Below are 19023 nucleotides of genomic sequence, written 5' to 3' on the forward strand. Positions count from 1 at the left end.
TCAGTTATTCTGAACAGGGCCCACATGGCCCCCTGAGGGCCCCTGACACGTTTGAAGGGGGCTACAGACTAGTTTGACCAAACTCCAGGAGGCTGTGGAAGACAGGAGGGCCTGGCGTGCTCTGGTCCATGGGGTCACGAAGGGTCGGACACGACTAAACAACAACAACCCAATTCTTAATTACATTTCCAGCACATCTTGAAATATTTAGAATCTGTTTTATTTAGTTTTTTCTGTGTTAAGTACCATCTCCACATTGTTTGATAACCATTTTCTTTCATTCTGACTGACATGATTTTAAAAACAGTTCTATTTCAAATATTTCTCCATTCCTCTTTATGTATTTCTCCTACCTCTGCCACCCATATTATTTTTAACTCTCCTAACTGATCTGCCTCTTGTGCCAATATTCTCTAAATATTACGAATTCTCTCTTTCCTATTTTTCCGTTCATCTTATTCTCCATATTTTTACTGATACATTCAAACTTTTTCAATTGCCTATCATTTAGTTTTTTCTCCTTTCAACCATTGTTCGTTGTATAACATTTCACCAATTTAAATTTTCTTCTGCAATAATACCCGCAGTCCTTGTTTTTTGTATTATCCTTCCAACCCCCCCATTTTGTATTATCCTTCCCCTCCCCCCCGCGTGCTCTTCTGCAAAAATACCTCTTAATTGGTCCTTGTTTTTTGTATTATCCTTCCAATCCCCCCCCCCCATTTATATATCTGTTTTCTTTTTAATTTGTAAATCAGCTCCTTTATCCCATCTCTTGGAAACATTCTCCAACTCAACCACCACCATTTCATGTATAGGTGTTAAATAGCATAGGGGACAGAACAGAACCTTTGCACAGGCCAATGGCCAGGGTGCTGTTGTACAAGGAACACCCCCCCCCCTCCAGGCACCACCTTCTGAGTCCTTTCCTCCAGGAAGGTTCGGAGACACTGTGAAACCGTGCCCCTGAGTCCCAGTCCGGAAAGAGGGCCCAGGAGAATGCCACGGTCGGTGGCACTAAAAGCCGCTGAGAGGTCTGGCAGAACCAAGAGGGACACCCAGCTCAGGAACCCTGGCAGTGGGGGCCCTGTTTGGGAGCCTTTCCCAAAGGTGGCACGGCTAACACTCTTCCACGCTTAGGTGGCCGGCGCCGAAATCCTCTGGCCTGGAAGCCACGCTTCCCTTGGCGGTGCCTCTCCTTTCTCGGCCCACAGCCTTCTTGAGTGAGGATCCTAGCCGCAGAGGGCATCAGCTGCTCCCAAGGGCTTTCGCCGGCAATCACCAGGTCCAAATACTGCCCACATGAGAGTCCCCCACAAGAGTCCTGGAAACCCTTGCCCCCCGCCCCCCCCCCCCCGTGGCCAGGCCCAGCTCGGCTCTCCTCTGGGAGGCCGCCCAGTCGCTTCTGCAAAAAGGTTCTGTGGTCTGGCTTGACGTGTTCCACGCTCAGGCAGGTGCTGGCCGTTTGTGGCCTTCCCGGGAGGAGATGACCTGAAGTGCATTCTAGCTTTTCTGGACCGCCCCCCCCCGCCCCCTCCCCGCCTGCCTGTGTGTGGAGGAAGAGGCGATGATGGGGGGGGGGAAACGCAGCTTTTTCTAAGGTGAGTGGTGGACAGAGAACAGGGAGGAGGCAGGAAGCAGGCTAGGCTTCCATTTCTGCCTGATGGAGGGCCGGAGGTGGGGGGGGCGGTGGCAGCTGGGGAATGCCAGGATTTGGCCCAGTTTGGAGCAGGAAGGGGGCAAGGCGAGGCTGATTTAAAGGTTTGCACCAACCTTTCTCTGCTTGCAAAGCCCCGGAACAAGAGCCTGGGCCTCCTGCTCAGGCTGTCAGAGGATCCTGGAGTCAGAAGGAGCCTACACAGCCATCGCGTCCAACCCCCTGCTCAGTGCTCAGGTGAAAGCCTATCGAACGGTCTACCTTTCACTTGAATCACTTGAAGGGACCCTACGGACCATCGAGTCCGGCCTCAGTCAAGAAAGACACAGATTGGGGGGGGGGGGGGTTGAATTCCCAACCTCTGGCTCCTCAGCCAGATAAACCACTGAGCTACCCAGGCAGTGCTCGGCCTCTCCAGATGTGTCGTCCTGCAGCTGGCGCTCACAAGACAGGCACTGAAGATGATGCAGAAGAAGGAAGGGAGAGCAAGCCAGAAGCTGTTTTTGACAGGAAGCCAAGCATGGGGCTGCCCCACGGTGGCGTGGCACTGTGGGGAGGGATGGCGTGAGAGCTCCCTTCACAGGGGCCAAGGGGGTGCCGCGCCTGAGCCCTGCCATTCCTGGGACCCCATACAGAGGCCAAACCGTGGTGTCCGGAGATCTCGGGGTGGGGGGGGGCGTGTGCAGGGGCTTCACCTCCCAAGCCTCCGAAGGGCCTCCTTCTCCAGGGGCCTGGGGGAAGGGTTGGCTGGGGAGCTCCTGTATCACTTTGGGGTGGTTGGGAGGAGAAGGGGGTCACACGAGGCTGTTCTGGGGGGGGTCGGTCACTCTTGCCTCTTCCTTCTCCTGTTGCTATTATGGGCAGGCAGCTCCCTTCAGACTTATGGCGACCCCATGAATGAGTGGGTCTCCCGAAGGGCCCGTCCTCCTCAGTAGCCTGGCTCAGCTCATGGGAACTCAAGCCTGTGGATTTCTTTAGGGAGTCAGTCCTTCTGGTATTCGGTCTTCCTCTTCTCTTGCTGCCTCCAGCTTTTCCCAGCATTGCTCTCTTTTCCAGAGAATCCTGCCTCCTCGTGATGTTCCCAAAGTTCCAGACCCCTGATCATCATCCTTGTCGCCCTCCTCTGAACATACAACCCAATTTGTCAGCATCCTTCTTAAAGTGCAGTGTCCAGAACTGGACACAGGATTCAGGGGGAGATCTAATCGGTGCAGACTAGAGGGGAAGGAGTACCTCATGGGATTTGGAAACCATACTTCTATTAAATGCAGCCTAAAATGGCATTTGCCTTTTTTGCAGCCACATCACACTCTAGGCTCATATTCAGCATATGATCTACTACGTCAGGGGGGTCTTTCTTGCTCGTAGTGTTGCTGAGCCAGGTTTCTCCCATCTTGTAACTGTGTGTTTCGTTTCTTTTTCCGAGGTGCAGTGCTTTGCACTTATCCCTGTTGAATCTCATTCTATTGTTTTCAGCCCAGTGTACAAGCCTATCCAGATCATTTTGAATTTTGATTCTGTCTTCCAGGGTATTAGCTATTCCATCCAATTTTGTGTAATCTGCAAATGTTATTAGTATTCCCTGCACCCCCTGACCCAGGTCATTAATAAAAGTTGAAGAGCATAGGGGCCAGGACTGAGCCCTGGGGTACCCCACTTGTTACTCCCACTCAGTTTGAAAATGAGTCATTAATCATAAAAATCATAGAAAAGTGAAGTTGGAAGGAGCCTACAAGGCCATCAAGTCCAACCCCCTGCTCAATGCAGGAATACCAACAAAGCATATCTGCCAGATGATTATCCAAATTTTTCTTGAATGCTGCAGCCTTGGAGCACTTACTAACTCCTGAGGTAACTGGTTCCCTCATCATCCTCTGAGTACAATTCTGTAGCCAACTGTGTATCTATCTGACAGGTGTTCTATCCAGGCAACACCTAGTTAACTTGCTAATCAGAATATCATGGGGCACTTTGTCAAATGCTTTGCTGAAGTCAAGACATACTGTGTCTACAGCATTCCCTCTGTCCATTTTTCTAGCCCACTTTGCCCTCCAATTCAACTATACTGGTCCAGATCCAGCATCCAGCTTAGATTAGAGGGGGCACAGCTCATACCAGGTCAAATCAGGTCCTGATCTGAAACACAGAATTGGTGTCTAACCCTAACCCTCTGTCTGGCCCTAGTTCCCATCATCCACAAGGACTTTGCATAGATTTCTATACATGTTTGCACAATCTTCTTACTGTATTTTCCTTTCCTGCTCGTGTTCGTCCTATTAGCAGGTCCTTCTTTGGCCTTTGGCCTGCCCGCCTGCAGAGAGGAGGTGTACTATCACATTTGCTTTCTACACAAAGCCCGATTCAGCCAACAGCTCCAGCCCCCAGTGCAGGGCGCCACTCTGCACCAAGCCACGGTCTGCCAGGGGACGGGCTGGGCAGAAGGGCACCTTTGTCTACAATGTGTCACCCTCCTCACTCACGTCCTCCTCTCTGGGGGTGAAGGCATGGATTTGTTGCCGGTCCACCTTGGGCCCTGCGCTTGCCTTCTTCGCTCCCTGCTTTGGCTCGGCCGCTTCTTCCTGTGCCCCCTCCTGCCTCTGACCTTTTTAAGGGATCCAAGAGAGCCCCTGGCAGGGCTTTGCCCTCCTGGACTTGTGCAGGCCGGCAAAGAGCCTGGACCTGACAGGAGGCAGGCCCAGAGGAAAGGGCGATGGGCATTCACCCTCCTCCCGACATGGGGCCGGGGGCCCAGCACCCGTGTCAGCACAGATGGACACAGCCGGGAGAAGCCTGCATTTTCGTTGGGGTAGGGAGGGCAGAGGCAAGGAGAGAGAGAGAGAGAGAGAGAAAGAGAGAGAGAGAGAGAGAGAAGGGGCATGGGAAAATGAGGGGCTGACCACAGGAATTCAGGGCACTGCCGGTTCCCCTCAAACTTTATATGGGGCAAGGGAAGGGAGAGGAGGGCAAACCTGGGGACCTCGTCCTTCTGCTCCCTCTAGACCTTTGCAAACAAAGGCCATTGCGACTACAGGCCCAGAAAGCTCCCTGCAAACTAGTTCAGCAGCAATCCTGGCTTCAGCAAAGCCTTTGACCAAAGGCCCTCCATGGTATTCTGATTAGCCAGCTAACTAGGTGTGGGCTGGAAAGAATTAACTATGAATTGGACACACCGTTGGTTACAGAATCATATTCAGAGAGTGCTGATCAATGACTCTTTCTCTAATTGGGAGAAGGTAACAAGTGGGGCTCCGTCCTGGGCTCGGTGCCCTTCAACCTTTTTAATTAATGACTTGGATGAGGGAATGCTTGTCAGATTTGCAGATGACACAAAAATTGGGTGGAATAGCTAAGACCTCAGAAAGCTGGAACAAAATTCAAAAAGAGCTGGATAGACTGGAGCCAGTGGGCTCGAAGCAACAGAATGAAACTGAACAGGGATTAAGGGCAACGTTCTTCACCTGGGGTGGGGTGGGGGGAACTCAACGCACAGTTACAAAGAGGGGAATGCTTGGTTCATGAATATTACAAGTGAGAAGGATCTTGGAATTTTTGTAGACTAGAAGCTGAATACGAGCCAACACTGCGATGTGGCTGCGAAAAAGACCTAGGTGATTTTAGGCTGCATTAACAGAAGTACAGTATAGAGTCTCCAATTCTGTGATGTACAAATTATCCTCTATTTGGCACTGATTAGGCTTCATCTGAGGACATCATCTAGTGTCATCGAAGCGACCAACATGAACTTGACCCAACTCCGAGAGGCAGTGGAAGACAGGAGGGCCTGGCTTCACAAAGAGTCGGACACGACTAAACAACAACAACAAGGCTTCATCTAAACTACTGTGTCCAGTTCTGGACGCCACACTAAGAATCACCCATTTTATAAGCAGAACAAATCCTGCAGTTTTTAACCATGTGCTTGCACTCCATTTCCTTGCGCAGGAAATGTGAAGGTCCTGCAGTTACGTACTTTAGAATCTCTTTTCTTTGGAGTCAAGCAGGCAGACGAACAATCCCTGTCAGTGTCTGCTTTATTCTTACCACATTTGTTGCTGAATGCTTGTTATGCTTTTGACTTTTGTCTGAAATAGCATCCCACCCACTGCTTTGGATTTATTTCTTCCGCTGGCTTGGAGAGCAGCTTTCAGTTTGCTTTCTAGTACCGCAGGTTTTTCGTCAAAGAATTCTTTTCAGAGGAAACTGGAGCCATGGCTTTTCTTCTGTATACTCCTTCAATACATTTGTTTCCTGAAGCTACGGAGCCTTTCTGCGTGGAGACAAACAGCTTTCTGGGAGTTGGGCGTGAGGTTGTCCCTTAAAAGTAATTTTTTTTTTTTTTGCAGAAGTGGGTCTCAATAGCGGAGACAATCCGGGTGTCTGAGGAGAAGCCCACCCCCATTTGCTCCCCTTTTTTGTGCCAGGCTCCTGGCTTCAGAGGGCCTCTGGCAGCGACGAAGACCGGAGGGGGAGGAAGACAAGCCAGGCCTTGTCCTTTTCTGCCAGCCGGTGCCAGCCACGGGCACTCTTGTCGGGCCAAGAGGGTTTTTCAGAGGCAACTTAAGCAACAGAGGAACCAAGGCTGAAGCTCTCAGGGCTGGCTGGGGGAGCATCTCCGGCATAGGCAAAGCCCCCCCCCCAACTCTGTGCCTTCCGGCTGCCGCCTTCTCCTTGGAGTGGGGGCAGCCGCCAGGAGACCCTCATCCTCGTCCATTCCTGTGAGGCCCCCCGTACAGGAAGCCTAAGTAGGAGTGCCGTCGCTCCCGTTGCGGACCCAAATTACCCAAACCTCACCCCCTCCTTCTCCACCCCGTCGTGAGGATAAGCAGGTTGATACTGAGGGATTAGGAGTGATACCGGAAGAACCGGGAACCCAAGAGATTGGGATCGATACCCGAGACTTACCTCAGGTGCTGAAGGAGTTAACCCTGACACCAAAGGGGGAGAAGGTTTGGGGGGGGAAAGGGAGGGAGGAGAAGCGGGAAGAGATCGCAGGCAGGCGGCTGGGAATGGACCTGGGTAGAAAAGATCCGTGGACCGACGGGCAAGTGGGAGCAGGTGAGGGTGCCGCATGAGGAGGTGGAGAGGAGGAGGAGACAAGGTTTGAGACCCCGACCATCCTATTGGGGGGAAACTGAGGCTAAGGACTGGAGGCGTAAGTTGGAGAGAGGCAGTGTTGAGGGAGATTGAAAGGAAAAAGGCATGGCGTATGGAGGAATTGCGGAAGATGGGGGTCTACCCGCACCCTGGTTGGAGGGTCCCGGAGAAGAGTCGTCCTGGTGGGGCTGGAGCGGCGATGAAGAAACCCTTCCCTTCATTTTGCCCAACGATGGTATTCCCGAAGGCGGAGGACCAGCGAAGGATATAACTGGTCCTTGGACAGTCAAAGAGACTAACCCCTTTTTGGGACGCTTATGGACACCCTTGCGCCCCAGACCGCTGGAGGCGCAAGAGAAGTTGAATGAGGTCAAGCAAACACTTCCTGTTAACGTTAATGTTCCGATAAATGCTGAATCTGTTGGATTGTTAAACCCGTCTCAGCCTTTACTGAATGTGACTGACCCTCCAGTAAACGACCCCTCACAATTCCCCCGTCCCTTCCTGCCTGGGAGCGCGTGCGCGCACACACAGACATACAGACAGAAAGACAGCCTTTTTTAGAAGTTCAAACGGGCCTAATTCACGCCAGCGCCCCCAGCTTCTCTCTCTGAAGGTTCTGAATTTCGGCATCCTGGACTCTGCAGGGTCAGCGAGGTCAGCAGCCACTCGCAGGCGGGAAATTGAACTGGAGATGCAGGGAAGCAGAGTTTGCCGTTTCCAGCAAAAAACTCACATGTGGGGCAGAAGGCCCAGGCTCTGCCCGCTACAGGCACCTCTGGGGCAAGCGCCCAAGAGTGGGAGGCCAACAACCCCTGAACCTCACTCAATCCAACACAGGAAAAAGAAATGCGGAGGCGTGACACGGAGGGAGGGAGGGGAAGGGGGGGCACAGTGGCAGCGCCAAGACCTCCCACCGGAGTCCCCGAGGAAGAGCTGGCCGGAAGGCGAGTCTCCTTCCATTCTTAGGAGCCCTGAGGCTGCTTCAACCTCTCCTCCCGCCCCCCCCCGCAAGTGACCCCCCCACCTCCCCTCCCACACTCTGCCAAGAGGGCTCTGGCTCACCCCCACCCCCACCGCATCGCGGAGGAGACACCGAACAAGCCCACCGGTTTCGTCACTGCCATTTAATGTTATTCAAGACAGAGAACATTCGATCACAAATCCCTCCCTTGGTTAATTTGTGTTACACCAGCGCCATTCCAGGCGTGAGCGGAGCCATCACCCCCCCCCCCCTTCCCGGCCCCAATCCCTGCCCTTCCAAAGCAGACACCACCAGCGCCCCAAGACCTCTGGCCAGCCTTGGGAGCAACACAAACATATCTCCCTGTGTTTGTGTGTGTGTGTGTGTGTGAGAGAGAGAGGCCTTTTGGTACAAAAGAACACTCTGTGGGCAAGCGAGATGAGGACTCAGCTGTCCTGATAAGGTCTGATCCTGCCCCTCAGCCTTGCTGAATTTGCCACACACACACACCCCTGCAAGAGGCCCTGGGGGGGGAAGACCCCACAAGGCCCACAACAACCCTGGTGTGCGTGATTTATGACGGTGGCACCCCCAAGCACCACGGCGGGCTGGCCTGGGGGGGGGATCAGCTGACATTGGGTTTAGTGTGGGGAGCAGGAACCACCCCCTGCCCCACCCATCCTCCAGCTATAAGGGGAAGCAACCCATCTTTCCTTCTGAGGGACTAGGGTAAGGAATTGGGGTTTCCTGGGCGGGGGCTCCCCTCTTCCTCCTCCTCCTCCTCCAGTGCAAAGCCAGGGAACGGGAGGTGGGGCCAATGCAGGGAGCCAGAACGGATCGTTCCCTCATGTGGCTGCCCCAGGAAGAAGCCTGGGAGGGCCGCTGCCGGCACCTGCCTGCCTGCCTGCGAGGGAGAAAGCGGGGCTGCCAGAAGGGCTTCGGAGTGTGCGAAAGGCAGGGCGCGCCGGCAGCTCCCTTCCAGGGGACGGAGGGAGTTTCAGGCAGCCAAGAGGGGCCCCGTGGGGTGGGGTAGGGTGGGGGGGGGATGCCCTCTGAGTAACAGTCTTCCAGACACGAGGATGCCAAGGGTCCCGATGCTTCAGAGCTGCCGCGAAGGCCATCCTGCCTTGAAGAGTCGGGACCCCTGGAATAAATAGCACGGAGTGCTGGGTCCCTCCAAAGGACGTGGCCGAGACACGCCAGGCAACCGGAGTGGGGTGGGTGGGGGCAAATGAGGGCCCCAGAAGGCTTAAATTAACAACGCACAGAGCCTAAAGCAGGTACAGTACTCCGATACGGACTAACCAAGAGACTACGGGGGAACTCTGTACAGCCTGGTGACCCAAACCGTGGGTCTCCCTCCCTGGGGACGGTCTAGGTGGCGGGAGTGGAGGGACCCCCAGCCCCCCAACCCTACCCCCCCTCAGTAGATGTAGAGGCGGTCTGAGATGGCCGCCGGCATGTGGGTCATGACCTGCATGCGCAGCCACCAGTAGTAGTCCATGGGGTGGTAGCGGGTGTAGGGCGTGGTGGAGGTCAGGGCGTGGGTGATGCTGTCGATGACGGGCGAGGTGTCGGTGGAGCCGCTGTTGCAGTACGACTGCATCTTGGCCACCTGCTCGTCGAAGTACTTGCGCCCGTAGTCACGGCGCACAATCTCGGGCAGCTCGTCCCACATCTTGTCCGCGATGCTCTTGATGCGCTCGGGGCTGTACAGGCTGGTGCCGGCAATGAAGTTCCCGGGCTCCACGATGCAGACCTTCACGTCGTGAGGGCGCATCTCGTAGCGCAGGCAGTCGGAAAAGGCCTCCACCCCAAATTTGGTGATGCAGTAGGGGGAGCGGGCCGGGTTGGCCATGCGCCCCATCATGCTGCTGATGTTGACCACGCGGCCTAGTGGAAAAGAGCATGGCGTGAGGACGAAGGAGGGCCCCCCGGCTCCCAGGGGAGGCTCCTTTCCCGACCCTTCCTGGCTGAGCCAGGAGGTCCCTTCCATGGCCTTTCCGGCTGGGCCGGCGTCTCCTGGGCAGCAGGAAAAGAGGACAGACGGATCCCACCCAGATCCACGATGCTGTGGCTGAACAAGACGGCCGCCCCAGCTGAAACGTGGCTCACGGCTCTGGGGTGTGTGCGCACCTCCTTCCCTGGTAAAGCCAGGATGGGGAGAGGTGGCAAGGCCACAGGTCCCTTGCGGGGGGGCCACGCCTGGCCTGCCATGCCAGGCGGTGAGGGCGGCCCCAGGGCCATGTTCCTTGGCAGGGGCTCCCGTGGGAGGGGCGGCGCGGCAGCCGGCAGGGGGCGAAGGCCGCCCGTGGCTCCAGGGGTTTTTCGAAAAGCCCCTTTGCTGGCAGGGCTCCAGGGCCAGGGGGCCCGCCTCGCGCCTCCTGCGCCTGCCAGGCCTGTGGGATGGAGGCCCCCATCTGTGCTTTTCTTGGCAGCAGGGGGGTTGAGGAAAAGACCAGAGGCGCCACCCCCATCCCTCTTCCCTTCCGCGAGGGCCTTCCCTTCCCTTCTCGCAGGAGCAGGCCACGCTTTCTGGAGCCACGGGGCAGCCGACCAGTGAGGAGACCTCAGGGCAGCTGGAGGAGCGCTTACCTTTGGCTCGGCGGATGAGGGGCAGGAAGGCCTTGGTGGTGCGGATCGTGCCCCACAGGTTCACTTCTGCCACCTCCTTGTAGGTGTCCATGCTGGTGAATTCCACCTCCCCAAAGGTGGAGACGCCGGCGTTGTTGACGAGCCCCCAGAGACCTGGGCAAGGGGGGGGGAGAGAAACCGTCAGCTGGGCGCCCCCCCCTTCTCAGAGCAGAGTCGCAGCTGGACCCCTCTTCCCTTTGCCGGAGGGTTCAGGTGGGGAGGTCAGCTGGCCCACGACAGGGAGTTCCTCGGGAGCAGCTCCTGCCTGGCTCGATTGCTTTTCCCTAAAAGTGCTTCCGGAAGGGGGCCATGGAGTTGGGTGCAGGGAGGAAGGACCCTCCCCCCCCCTGAGAGACCCCCCCTCGCCCCGGCACCCCCTGGCTCCCCTCCCCCGCCTACCTGTCTCTGGGCCTCTCAAGGTCGACGTCATGAAGTCCACCGCCCGGGACACTTCCTCGCTGTCACAGACATTCAGCTGCACTGTCCGCATGCGGTCGCTCTTCATGTCGTCCAAGTCCTTGGAGCCCCCCCGGCCTTGCTCCTGGGGAGAGGAAGCGCTTCCGGGTCACCCCTGCCCCGCAACCAGACCAAAATGGCTTCAGGCCGTCCATCTCAATGGAATGGCTGAGGCATCCCCCCCCCTCTCTCACACACACACACATGCTGGAAGTCTCAACCCAGAAGGTAGGTGATGGGGCAGCCGTGGCCCACATGCGAAGCCCTCGACCGGCTGCCCTCCTGCGACATCCAGAGGGCAGGAGGTAGCCCACGCGGTGCTCCAGCCACCTGGGATGAGGCCCCCTCCACGCCAGACTGAAGAAGACCCAGGTTGTCCCCTGTGGTGGATCAGAGCAGGAGAGGCCTTCCAGGAGAAGAGGCCGGGCGGAGGGCCCGCCTTTCCTGATCTGCCTTGGAAGTCTACCTCTACATCCCTAAGCCACCTCTACGGCCACTGACTCTCTGGAAGCGCAAAGAAGAGGCCGTGGGGCCGAGGGCCCAAGATCTTAGGGGTCTGGGAGAAAAAAAAGGCGAGGGCCGCACCCGAGGCCCCTCTGCAACGACTGGCAAGCTGATTTCAGTGGGGCTAATTAAGGAATCCCTCCTTCTGGGTCGGAAGACCCCAAGAGGAAGGAGCTGGCAGCAGCCGCCAAGCCTTTCTTGAAATGGGAAAGCCTAAACCCACGACCACAAGCAGTTCTTTATCAGAAGGAAAAGTGGGGCGGGTGCAGAGAAACTCTAGGAAGCCAAAGGGAGTCTGCCTTGCCTTGCCTTGCCTTGCCTGCCTGCCTGCCTGCGGGAAGCCGAGGAAGGCTCCCGGTGAGGGAGAGCTCAGCGGCCTCGGCCTTCCCGCCCAAGGAAAGCCAGGCTTCGCCTGGAATAATCAAGGGAGAATCAAACGGCGGTGAGGGAACTGGTGACCGAGAGGGGATCTTAAAGCAGGGGGACTTCAAAGGAATTCCAAATCTCGGGGCCAGATCAGCGGCACCCGAGGGGAGGGAAGGGACGTGGAGAAGGAACGTCTGTGCCTTCGCTTGTCATTCGGCACAATTTGGCCAGGTTTACTGTGATACTCTTCTGGCCAAGGACCAGGCAATGACCCCCCCCCCGTTGGGCAGCCCCCCCTCCCTTGGGCAGCTTGGAGACAGTCCCTGTCCTGTGCCAGCCCCCAGGCCGAGGCTCCTAGCCCCCCCCCGCCACCACGTGGCACCCCTTCCCACACCCAAGCCCAAGGGAACGGCGACCGCCTCCTCCTACCTTCAGCAGGCAGCCAGCATAAATGATGAAGCCCTTCTCATGCAGGTGCTTGGCCAGGGCAAAGCCAAAGCCTGAATCGCAGCCGGTGATGAGAACCGCCCGCTCGCCAATCTACAACAAGGCAGAGAGGAAGAGGGGGCATCAGATCCCGGCTCCCCGGGAGGGGAGAACCTAGAGGGGGGTGCTGGGGGGCTTCTGTTCAACCCCTTGGCCGTTTGCCTGCCGGGTCCCCCCAGGTTCTGTTTTGCCACCTATGCTATTTCACGTCTACATGAAATGTCCGGGAGAGACTGCCCAGCAATTTTGGGGTTCGGTATCACCAGTATGCGGATGTCACCCAACTCTCTCTCTCTTCTTGCCACTTAAATCCAAGGAAGCTGTTCCAGCTCCAGATCCACATCTGGTGTCATTAATGGACTCGATGAAGGTTAAATAAATTGAAACTTTATCCAGACAAGATGGAGCTGATCCTGGGCAGTCAAAAGGCAGATCAAAGAATAAGGAGTCAGCCTGCGCTGGGTGGGGGTTGCACTCCCTCTGAAAACTCAGGTGCGCAGATTCATCCCTGAGCCAAGTCTCGGCCGTGGCCAGGAGCGCATTTGTACAATTAAAACTAGTAGACCAGCAACGTCCATTTCTTGAAAGGTCTGGTCTGGCCATTGTCATACACGTCCTCGTTACTTCCTGGCTGGATTACAGTAACTCGCCCTATGTGGGGCTGACCATGGAAAGTTTCAGGAAACTTCAGTGGGTCCAAAAGGCAGTAGCCAGATGGCTGACGGGAGCTGGTTGCAGCGATCACACACACACACACACACCCCGTTGCAGCAGTTCCACTGGCTGACGATCCATTTTTGGGCACAATTCCAAGTGCTGGTTTTAACCTATAAAACCCTAAACAGCCGGTGCCCAAGTTATATCAAGGTCTTAAGATCCTAGAGGAGGCCCTTTTCTCAGTATCACTACCTTCACAAGTAAGCAGGGTGGGGACACAGAAGAGGGGCTTCTCCGTGGCTGCTCCCAGAGACTCTGGAACTCCCTCCCACTGTAAGTCAGGCTGGCCCCATCTCTGCTGTCCTTCTTTTCAGGCAAGCTTTCCTTTAAACGACTGATAAACCAAGGGGATTTTTAAAAGGGGTCATTTTGCTTTGTGTGAGTTTAATCTCACCCTCATTTAATATAACAGTTCTTTAATGCTTTTTAAATATTGTAATACAGTAATTTATTATTAGTTTTTAACATTGTTTCTTTTAATGCCATGAACTGCCTTAGATCCTTTAGAAGAATGGCAGCATGCAAATATTTTAAACCAACCAACCAACCAACCCTGGGGTGGGGTGAGGATCAAGGCTCACCATCATCCCAGCTGGCCTGAACCCCCAGTGCCTGACTGAGCCAGGAGGACCCACCAGAGGGCGCCAGATCATCAGAAGCGCCCTGTAGGCTGAGGCCTGTCTAGCCCTGCCTCCGTTTGCCCTCCTTCCCCCCCAGCCACAAGGGGGCCACCCTCCCCTAAGGACCGTCTCTCCCCATCCCCGCCCAGTGGTAGCTTGGCATTTAGTGCCTCCAAACCAGAACCTGGGAAAGTTGCTGGGGGGAGGGCAAGCCCAGTTTGGGGGGGGGGACACTTTTTCTTGGAGTTGCTTGCTTGCTTGTATTTGCTGCCTTTCTTCCAGAATTGGAACCCAAGTCCATTTACAAAAACAACAGAAAAACAGCTGCCGATTAGAGGACGCCAACATTAAGGTAGCATTAAATTCATTACGTTTCTAAAGGACCACCGAAAGGAACAAGCTTTAGGGAGTGCAGCTTTGAAAGCTGCTCTCCCGAAAAAGTAACTCTCCGGAGCTTGACCCTAGCCTTCCTGGGGAGGGTTTCCGGACAAGGGCCCTCTCCTCCCCCCCCCCCCAGTTCCGTCTCACAGCCGTCAGCCTGTAGCAGAGAAGGATCCCTCCCTCACCTCGGACACTTCGGTGGTGTAGGAGCGCCGGCCGCTCGTTGCGCCCGAGACGGAGAACCAGAACTCCGGAAGGGGCCTGCAAGAGAGAACACAAACGGATCGGCACTGAGAAGGAGGGGGCAGGCCTTGGGGGGCAGCCGCTCAGGCCTCTCGGGGGGGGGGGGTTGATACCCTACCACCTTCTTCTTGCTCCCTGTTGACAGCTTTGTAAGTGTGTATACACACACACACACACACACACACACACACACACACACACACACACACACACACACACACACACACACACAAAATCTGCTGTTCTTTGTCTCTTTTGGGGCCACCAACCCTGGCCAGCAGGCCTGCTTGCCTCCCCCCCCCAATCCGAGAATCCACTGTAACTCACATAAGCCACTGCCCCAGAACTGCCCTTGCAGGCTATTCACAGCTGAGTAATCCCATTAAGGTAACAGGCGCTCCCAGCGGTGGTGTCTGTTTGCTCACTGTGTGTGAACAGCCGGCAAAGCAAGGCAGGAGAAGGTGTGGAACCGGAGCCCCAAGAGCAGCGGGTGCAGCCCCCCCCCCCAACATTGGTGCCAGGGGTGGGGAAAGGGGCTTCGGTTGCCTGGGATGGGCCCGGCTGCTTTGAGAACAGCAGGGCTGGGAGACCTACCAGAGGCAAGGAGGCCGTAGAGACCCTCGGATGTCTGGAGATCAGCAGAGGTTTCTCTCCTCCCCCCCTTCACTCTCCGCCTGGGACCTCTCTGGGGGGGGGGGAATGAGCTGTCCCTGTGGGTTGCCCTTTGCACCCGACCCTTGCCTGCTGCAGACGTGGCCTCCCTGCTCCCTCCATCCCCCTTAGGAAGCACTGGTGCACAAATGGGGAGATGGGAGAAGTCTTTGGCATACATTGGGGGGGGGGGAAGAGAACAAGAAAGGAGCTGGAAAGGGAGAACCTTCCTTGGGCTCTTGATGCGCGCTTCTTTGCTTTGCTGGATCCGGAGGGGGGGGGGAATCTGACAGATGCAGTCACAAGACTGGGGGGTTGGGATGGGGGGGTCACACTGGTACCTCCAAAGCGCCTCAACAGACCCCCCTCTCCCACCTCCAGCCAAGGGGTTTGCATAGTCAGACCTTCTGGGACGGAAGGAGGGAGCAAGTTCTGGGGCACCCAACACACACACACACACACGTGCGCTTTGCCATCTCCTGCAGAGATGGGGAAACTTGCCCCCTTCTTTGTACCAGGCCAGAGACACTTGGCCTCCAGCCAGTCCCCAGCCAGGCCAAAAAGATGGGGGTCCAGGTGGGGGTCGGGGGTGTCCCCAGCGAGTGCGGAGTGAGCCAAAGGGACCACCCCCACCGCCTCTCTAGGAGAGTGCAAAGGGAGCCCTCCTTGGGACCCAGCTGGGGCCAACAGCCCACCCAGGGGCACCTCGAGAACCCTGGGCCCGTTAGCCCACGGGGGCTGCAAGATGGAGCACCCTGGAACTGAACACGGGCCAGAATTGTACCTCTCTCTCTTTTTTTATGCCGAGTCCTAAAACACGTTTGGACTCAACACGGCAGTGAATGGCTGGAAACACCTGCAGAAGTTTTAGAGGCTGAGATGTTGATGCTGACCGTTCTGCGCCAGGACCGTGAGGAAGGTCGCCTCCTCCTCCTCCTCCTCCAGGCCCTGAATTCAGCTCCAGTCGCAACCCCCCAGTTCCTGGCCAGCCGGGGCACAAAGGGGCACAAGGTGTCCCCACCCAAGTGCCCAGAACTGGCAGCTGGATAGTTTCTCTATCCCCGGAGGAACGGCTCCCGGCGCCCATCTCCTCAGGGCCCTCCCCGCGCCACCCCTGACTTACCGCAGGCCGAGGGTGCCATCCTTGAGGTGGGGGCCCTTGAGGGCCAGCCGGGCCAGGGGCCGGGAGATGCGGGCTGCCGCCAAGAGGGTTGCCATGGGCTCCCGTCTTCACCGGGGCGGTCACACGCTGGGCTCTGTGGAACGGGGACAAAAGACACCTCTCCTTTATTTGCTCTGCGCTTTTTATGGCCTCGCTAACTTTTTAACTTGAAAGGAGGGTTCCAGGGAGCGCCCTCCTTCCCTCCCTCCCTCCCTCCGTTCCCCCAGCCCATTGGGGCAGGAGGGACACCCTCTGACACAGTCGGAATTGTCTTCCCTTGCGCCCACTCTCCGAACTCGAAACGTCAGCACCTGGAGGGGACACGTGCGTCTCCCGGGCCCCTTTGAGCCCCTTCCTGCCAAAGAAGGCCAGCCCGAAGAGGCACCGAAAGCACGCCTTGCGTTTGCAGCCAGAGCCACAGCAGCGGCACCGTTTGGGGCCGGAACAGTCGGACAGACCGAAACACGGAGCGTCAAAAAGCCGGTTTGCCTTTCAACGTGGCAGCGGGTTGAAGGGATCTGCCAGCCAAAGGGAAGGGTGCTTCTGACCCTTGAGGAAAACGGCACACCCGTGTGTCCAGGAGTGGCCTGAATGGTGGGGACGCAGAGGAAGGCCCCCGCTGGTCCGTCTGAGGCAGCCCAGGAGCTGTGCGTGCTCCTTGGAGAGGCCGAAGCCATCCTTCTCAAGGGAGAAATGAGGGAAGCGAGGGCACCCGAGCCCTCGGCCCCAGGCCCGGAGGAGAGCGCCATCCGAGAGACACCCCCCCCAAGGCGCTGGGAGCCTCCGAAACACAGAGACCGGCTCCAGAGAAACTCTTGTGTCTCAGGCTGGAACTGGGAGGTGTGCCTTCATGTCCGTCCCCCCCCGCCCACCCACCCGAAGAAAGCAGACACCCCCAGCCTCTGTCCCGGGGTGTCCTGTGCAATGGCTGTCTGCTTGGGAACTCAGTGCCAGATGTGGAGCCTGCCAGAGCCGAGGGGTGTCTTCCGCCTGCCGGAGTCAAGCTGCCATCTGGGGACAACGCCTGCTGGCAGGGGCACGCCGGATCTTGCCCCTTTCTGTGTGCCGCAGGCAGCACAACCGGGCGCTCTCTTCTGGGCCCCTGAGTCCAGCCCCAGGAACACCTCCAGATCCCGGGTGAAGGGCATGGGGTGGACCCCCCACCCCCACCAGCCACCCAAGGTCACACAAATGCCCACTGAGATGCCAGGTTGTGGGAAGGCCAGAAGCTTCGGGGGAGGGGGGCCCTTTAGGGCAGGCAATTCTGCTTTATGGCCGTTCGTAAAGTTCTCAGGGGAACTGCCCAGGAAAGAAAAGGAGCTGCAATAACCTGGCAGGCAGAGGAGGCCAAAGGGCACCCTACTCGGAAGTAAGTGGGGCAGGAGGGAGGGGGCCTGGCGGGGTGGGGGGGTGACAAGAGGAGCTGCCCGGCATGCCCACCTGGAGAGAAATAAGAGAGGCTGAGAACTCCCTGCCTGAGTCCCGAAGGATGCAGAATCTGTCCCCTGTGGTCTGGATTGGGCTCACCGCAGAAAGGGTGATGATGGTGTCACTGTGTGATACGTAATTCTATTCTATTTTATTGTGATTTCTCTTTTATTTTCTCTGTGTGGTAAAACAATAAAAAAAAATTATAAAAGAAGATAGGGACACACACCCACCCCCGCAGAAGGGGCCTGCCCTCGAGCAAAGAACCCGGAGGGCAGAAGCTGCCTTTTTTTGGAAACAGCAGCAGGGGATGCCTCGAGCGAGCGCTGGGGGGGGGGGGCGTCCCACGACCACTGGGGTGACCTTGGGGCTACCCCAGAGTTGGGGGGACCGAGATCCCTGAGCACGAGTGGGAGAGAAGGTGGGCTCACCCACCCATCCCCTCGGGGGAGCATCGCTGACCCACAGAGCCAGCGCCGCCAAGCCGCCCCCCCCCGCAGCAGCCGAGGGAGAGGCTCCCCAGGGCGAGGGCCCCCCATTTCGGGTGGGGGGGTCTTGGGGGCGCCGGTGCCCCCGCCCTCGCCCCGCACCCCCCCCCCCCCGGCACGGGTGAGGCTGCCCCCAAGGAGGCCGGCGGCTGCCGTCCCCCCCCCCCGTCCCGACCCAGAGCTCCAGGCTGGGCCCGCGGCACGGCGGCCTTCCTCCCCCCCCCCCTCCTCCTCCCGGCCCCGGGGGCCTTTCCGGGCCTCCCAGTTCCGCCGCCGCCGCCAACCCCCCCTCCCCGCTCACCCGTCGAGGCTCCGCGGGAAGGGGCCGCCGCGCTTCGGCCGGGCCCCGACGCCCTTCCCGCCCGTTGGGCCCCCCTCGCCCGCGCGGCCCCCCCCTCCGCGAACGAAGCCGCCTCCCACCCACCCCCCTGTCCCGCGAGCGGCGGGCGTCTGTCTTCGCGGCCCCCGACGGGGGTTCGCCAGGAGGCGCGATCCCGGGAGGCTGCGGGAGGGGGGCGGGGGAGGGGGGGGGCGCGAGCCGGAGCCCAGGGTCCCCCTCCTCCTCCTGCAGGTGCCGCCGCCCCCGGGGCCCCTCCCTCCCTCCTTCCTACCGCCTCTCCGGGCCCGCGCCCGCCCCGATGGGCGTCCACGAGGGGGCTCGCCATCTGACGCGGCGGCGGCGGCGGGAGGAAGGAGGGAGGGAGGGAGGGAGGGAGGGAGAAGGACGCCGCGCCCGCTCCCCGCCCCCCCCCCACCGCAACCGCCTCCGTCCGCCGAGCCGAGCCGGGCCGGTCCTTGTCCGGGGGGGGGTGAGGGCCCCGCCTGGCAAGCCGCGTCCTTCTCCGCCGCCGAGCCAGCTTGGATGGAGGGGACGGAGCGAGAGGGCCCCCCCCCCCGCACCCGAGGCTCTAGCAGGAGGGGGGGGAATGAAAACGAGGCGGCGGCGCCTTACCTCCGCGGGGCGTCGGCGGCGTCGGGGGGGGGGCGGAGGGTGGCGGTGGCGTCGGGGGGCTGCGGGAGGCTGGGAGCGCGCGCGTCCTTCCCTCTGAATGGGGCCGGCCGAGGGACCCACCGGCCTGCCTGCCTGCCCGCCTGCCTCCCTCCCTCCGACGCGGCGGCCGCAGCAGCGAGGAAGTGAGCTCACGGGCGGGCGGGCGGGCGAGGGAGGCGGC

General features: G+C 58.3%; 1 protein-coding gene across 4 annotated transcripts; it reads right to left on the reverse strand.

Moving 5' to 3' along the window:
* Positions 1-7863: 7863 nt before the first annotated feature.
* On the reverse strand, positions 7864-18976 carry BDH1 (3-hydroxybutyrate dehydrogenase 1). Of its 4 annotated transcripts, none has more exons than XM_072996422.2 (8): positions 18804-18975; positions 17376-17540; positions 15897-16029; positions 14065-14140; positions 12105-12215; positions 10749-10890; positions 10311-10463; positions 7864-9608 (listed from the first exon to the last, which is right to left on the reverse strand). In XM_072996422.2, exons 3-8 carry the CDS (start codon positions 15989-15991, stop codon positions 9139-9141), a joined length of 1047 nt encoding a protein of 348 aa, XP_072852523.2. In that variant the 5' UTR covers positions 15992-16029; positions 17376-17540; positions 18804-18975; the 3' UTR covers positions 7864-9138. The 4 variants fall into 4 exon arrangements, with proteins under 4 accessions (XP_072852523.2, XP_072852525.2, XP_072852524.2 ...); XM_072996424.2 differs by lacking the exon at positions 18804-18975 and adding an exon at positions 18463-18551; XM_072996423.2 differs by lacking the exon at positions 18804-18975 and adding an exon at positions 18153-18307.
* Between the last annotated feature and the right edge of the window lie 47 nt (positions 18977-19023).

Source organism: Pogona vitticeps, chromosome 3, assembly GCF_051106095.1.
Source record: "Pogona vitticeps strain Pit_001003342236 chromosome 3, PviZW2.1, whole genome shotgun sequence".
Classification (NCBI taxonomy): domain Eukaryota; kingdom Metazoa; phylum Chordata; class Lepidosauria; order Squamata; family Agamidae; genus Pogona; species Pogona vitticeps.

Excerpts from the sequence above, each read along its gene's own strand:
- BDH1 (XM_072996426.2), bottom strand. The coding sequence starts at position 15,991 with ATGGCAACCCTCTTGGCGGCAGCCCGCATCTCCCGGCCCCTGGCCCGG. Across the intron at positions 12,216-14,064 it reads ACACCACCGAAGTGTCCGAG|ATTGGCGAGCGGGCGGTTCT; the intron begins GTGAGGGAGGGA and ends GCCTTGTTGTAG. Across the intron at positions 10,891-12,104 it reads ATGCTGGCTGCCTGCTGAAG|GAGCAAGGCCGGGGGGGCTC; the intron begins GTAGGAGGAGGC and ends TCCTCTCCCCAG.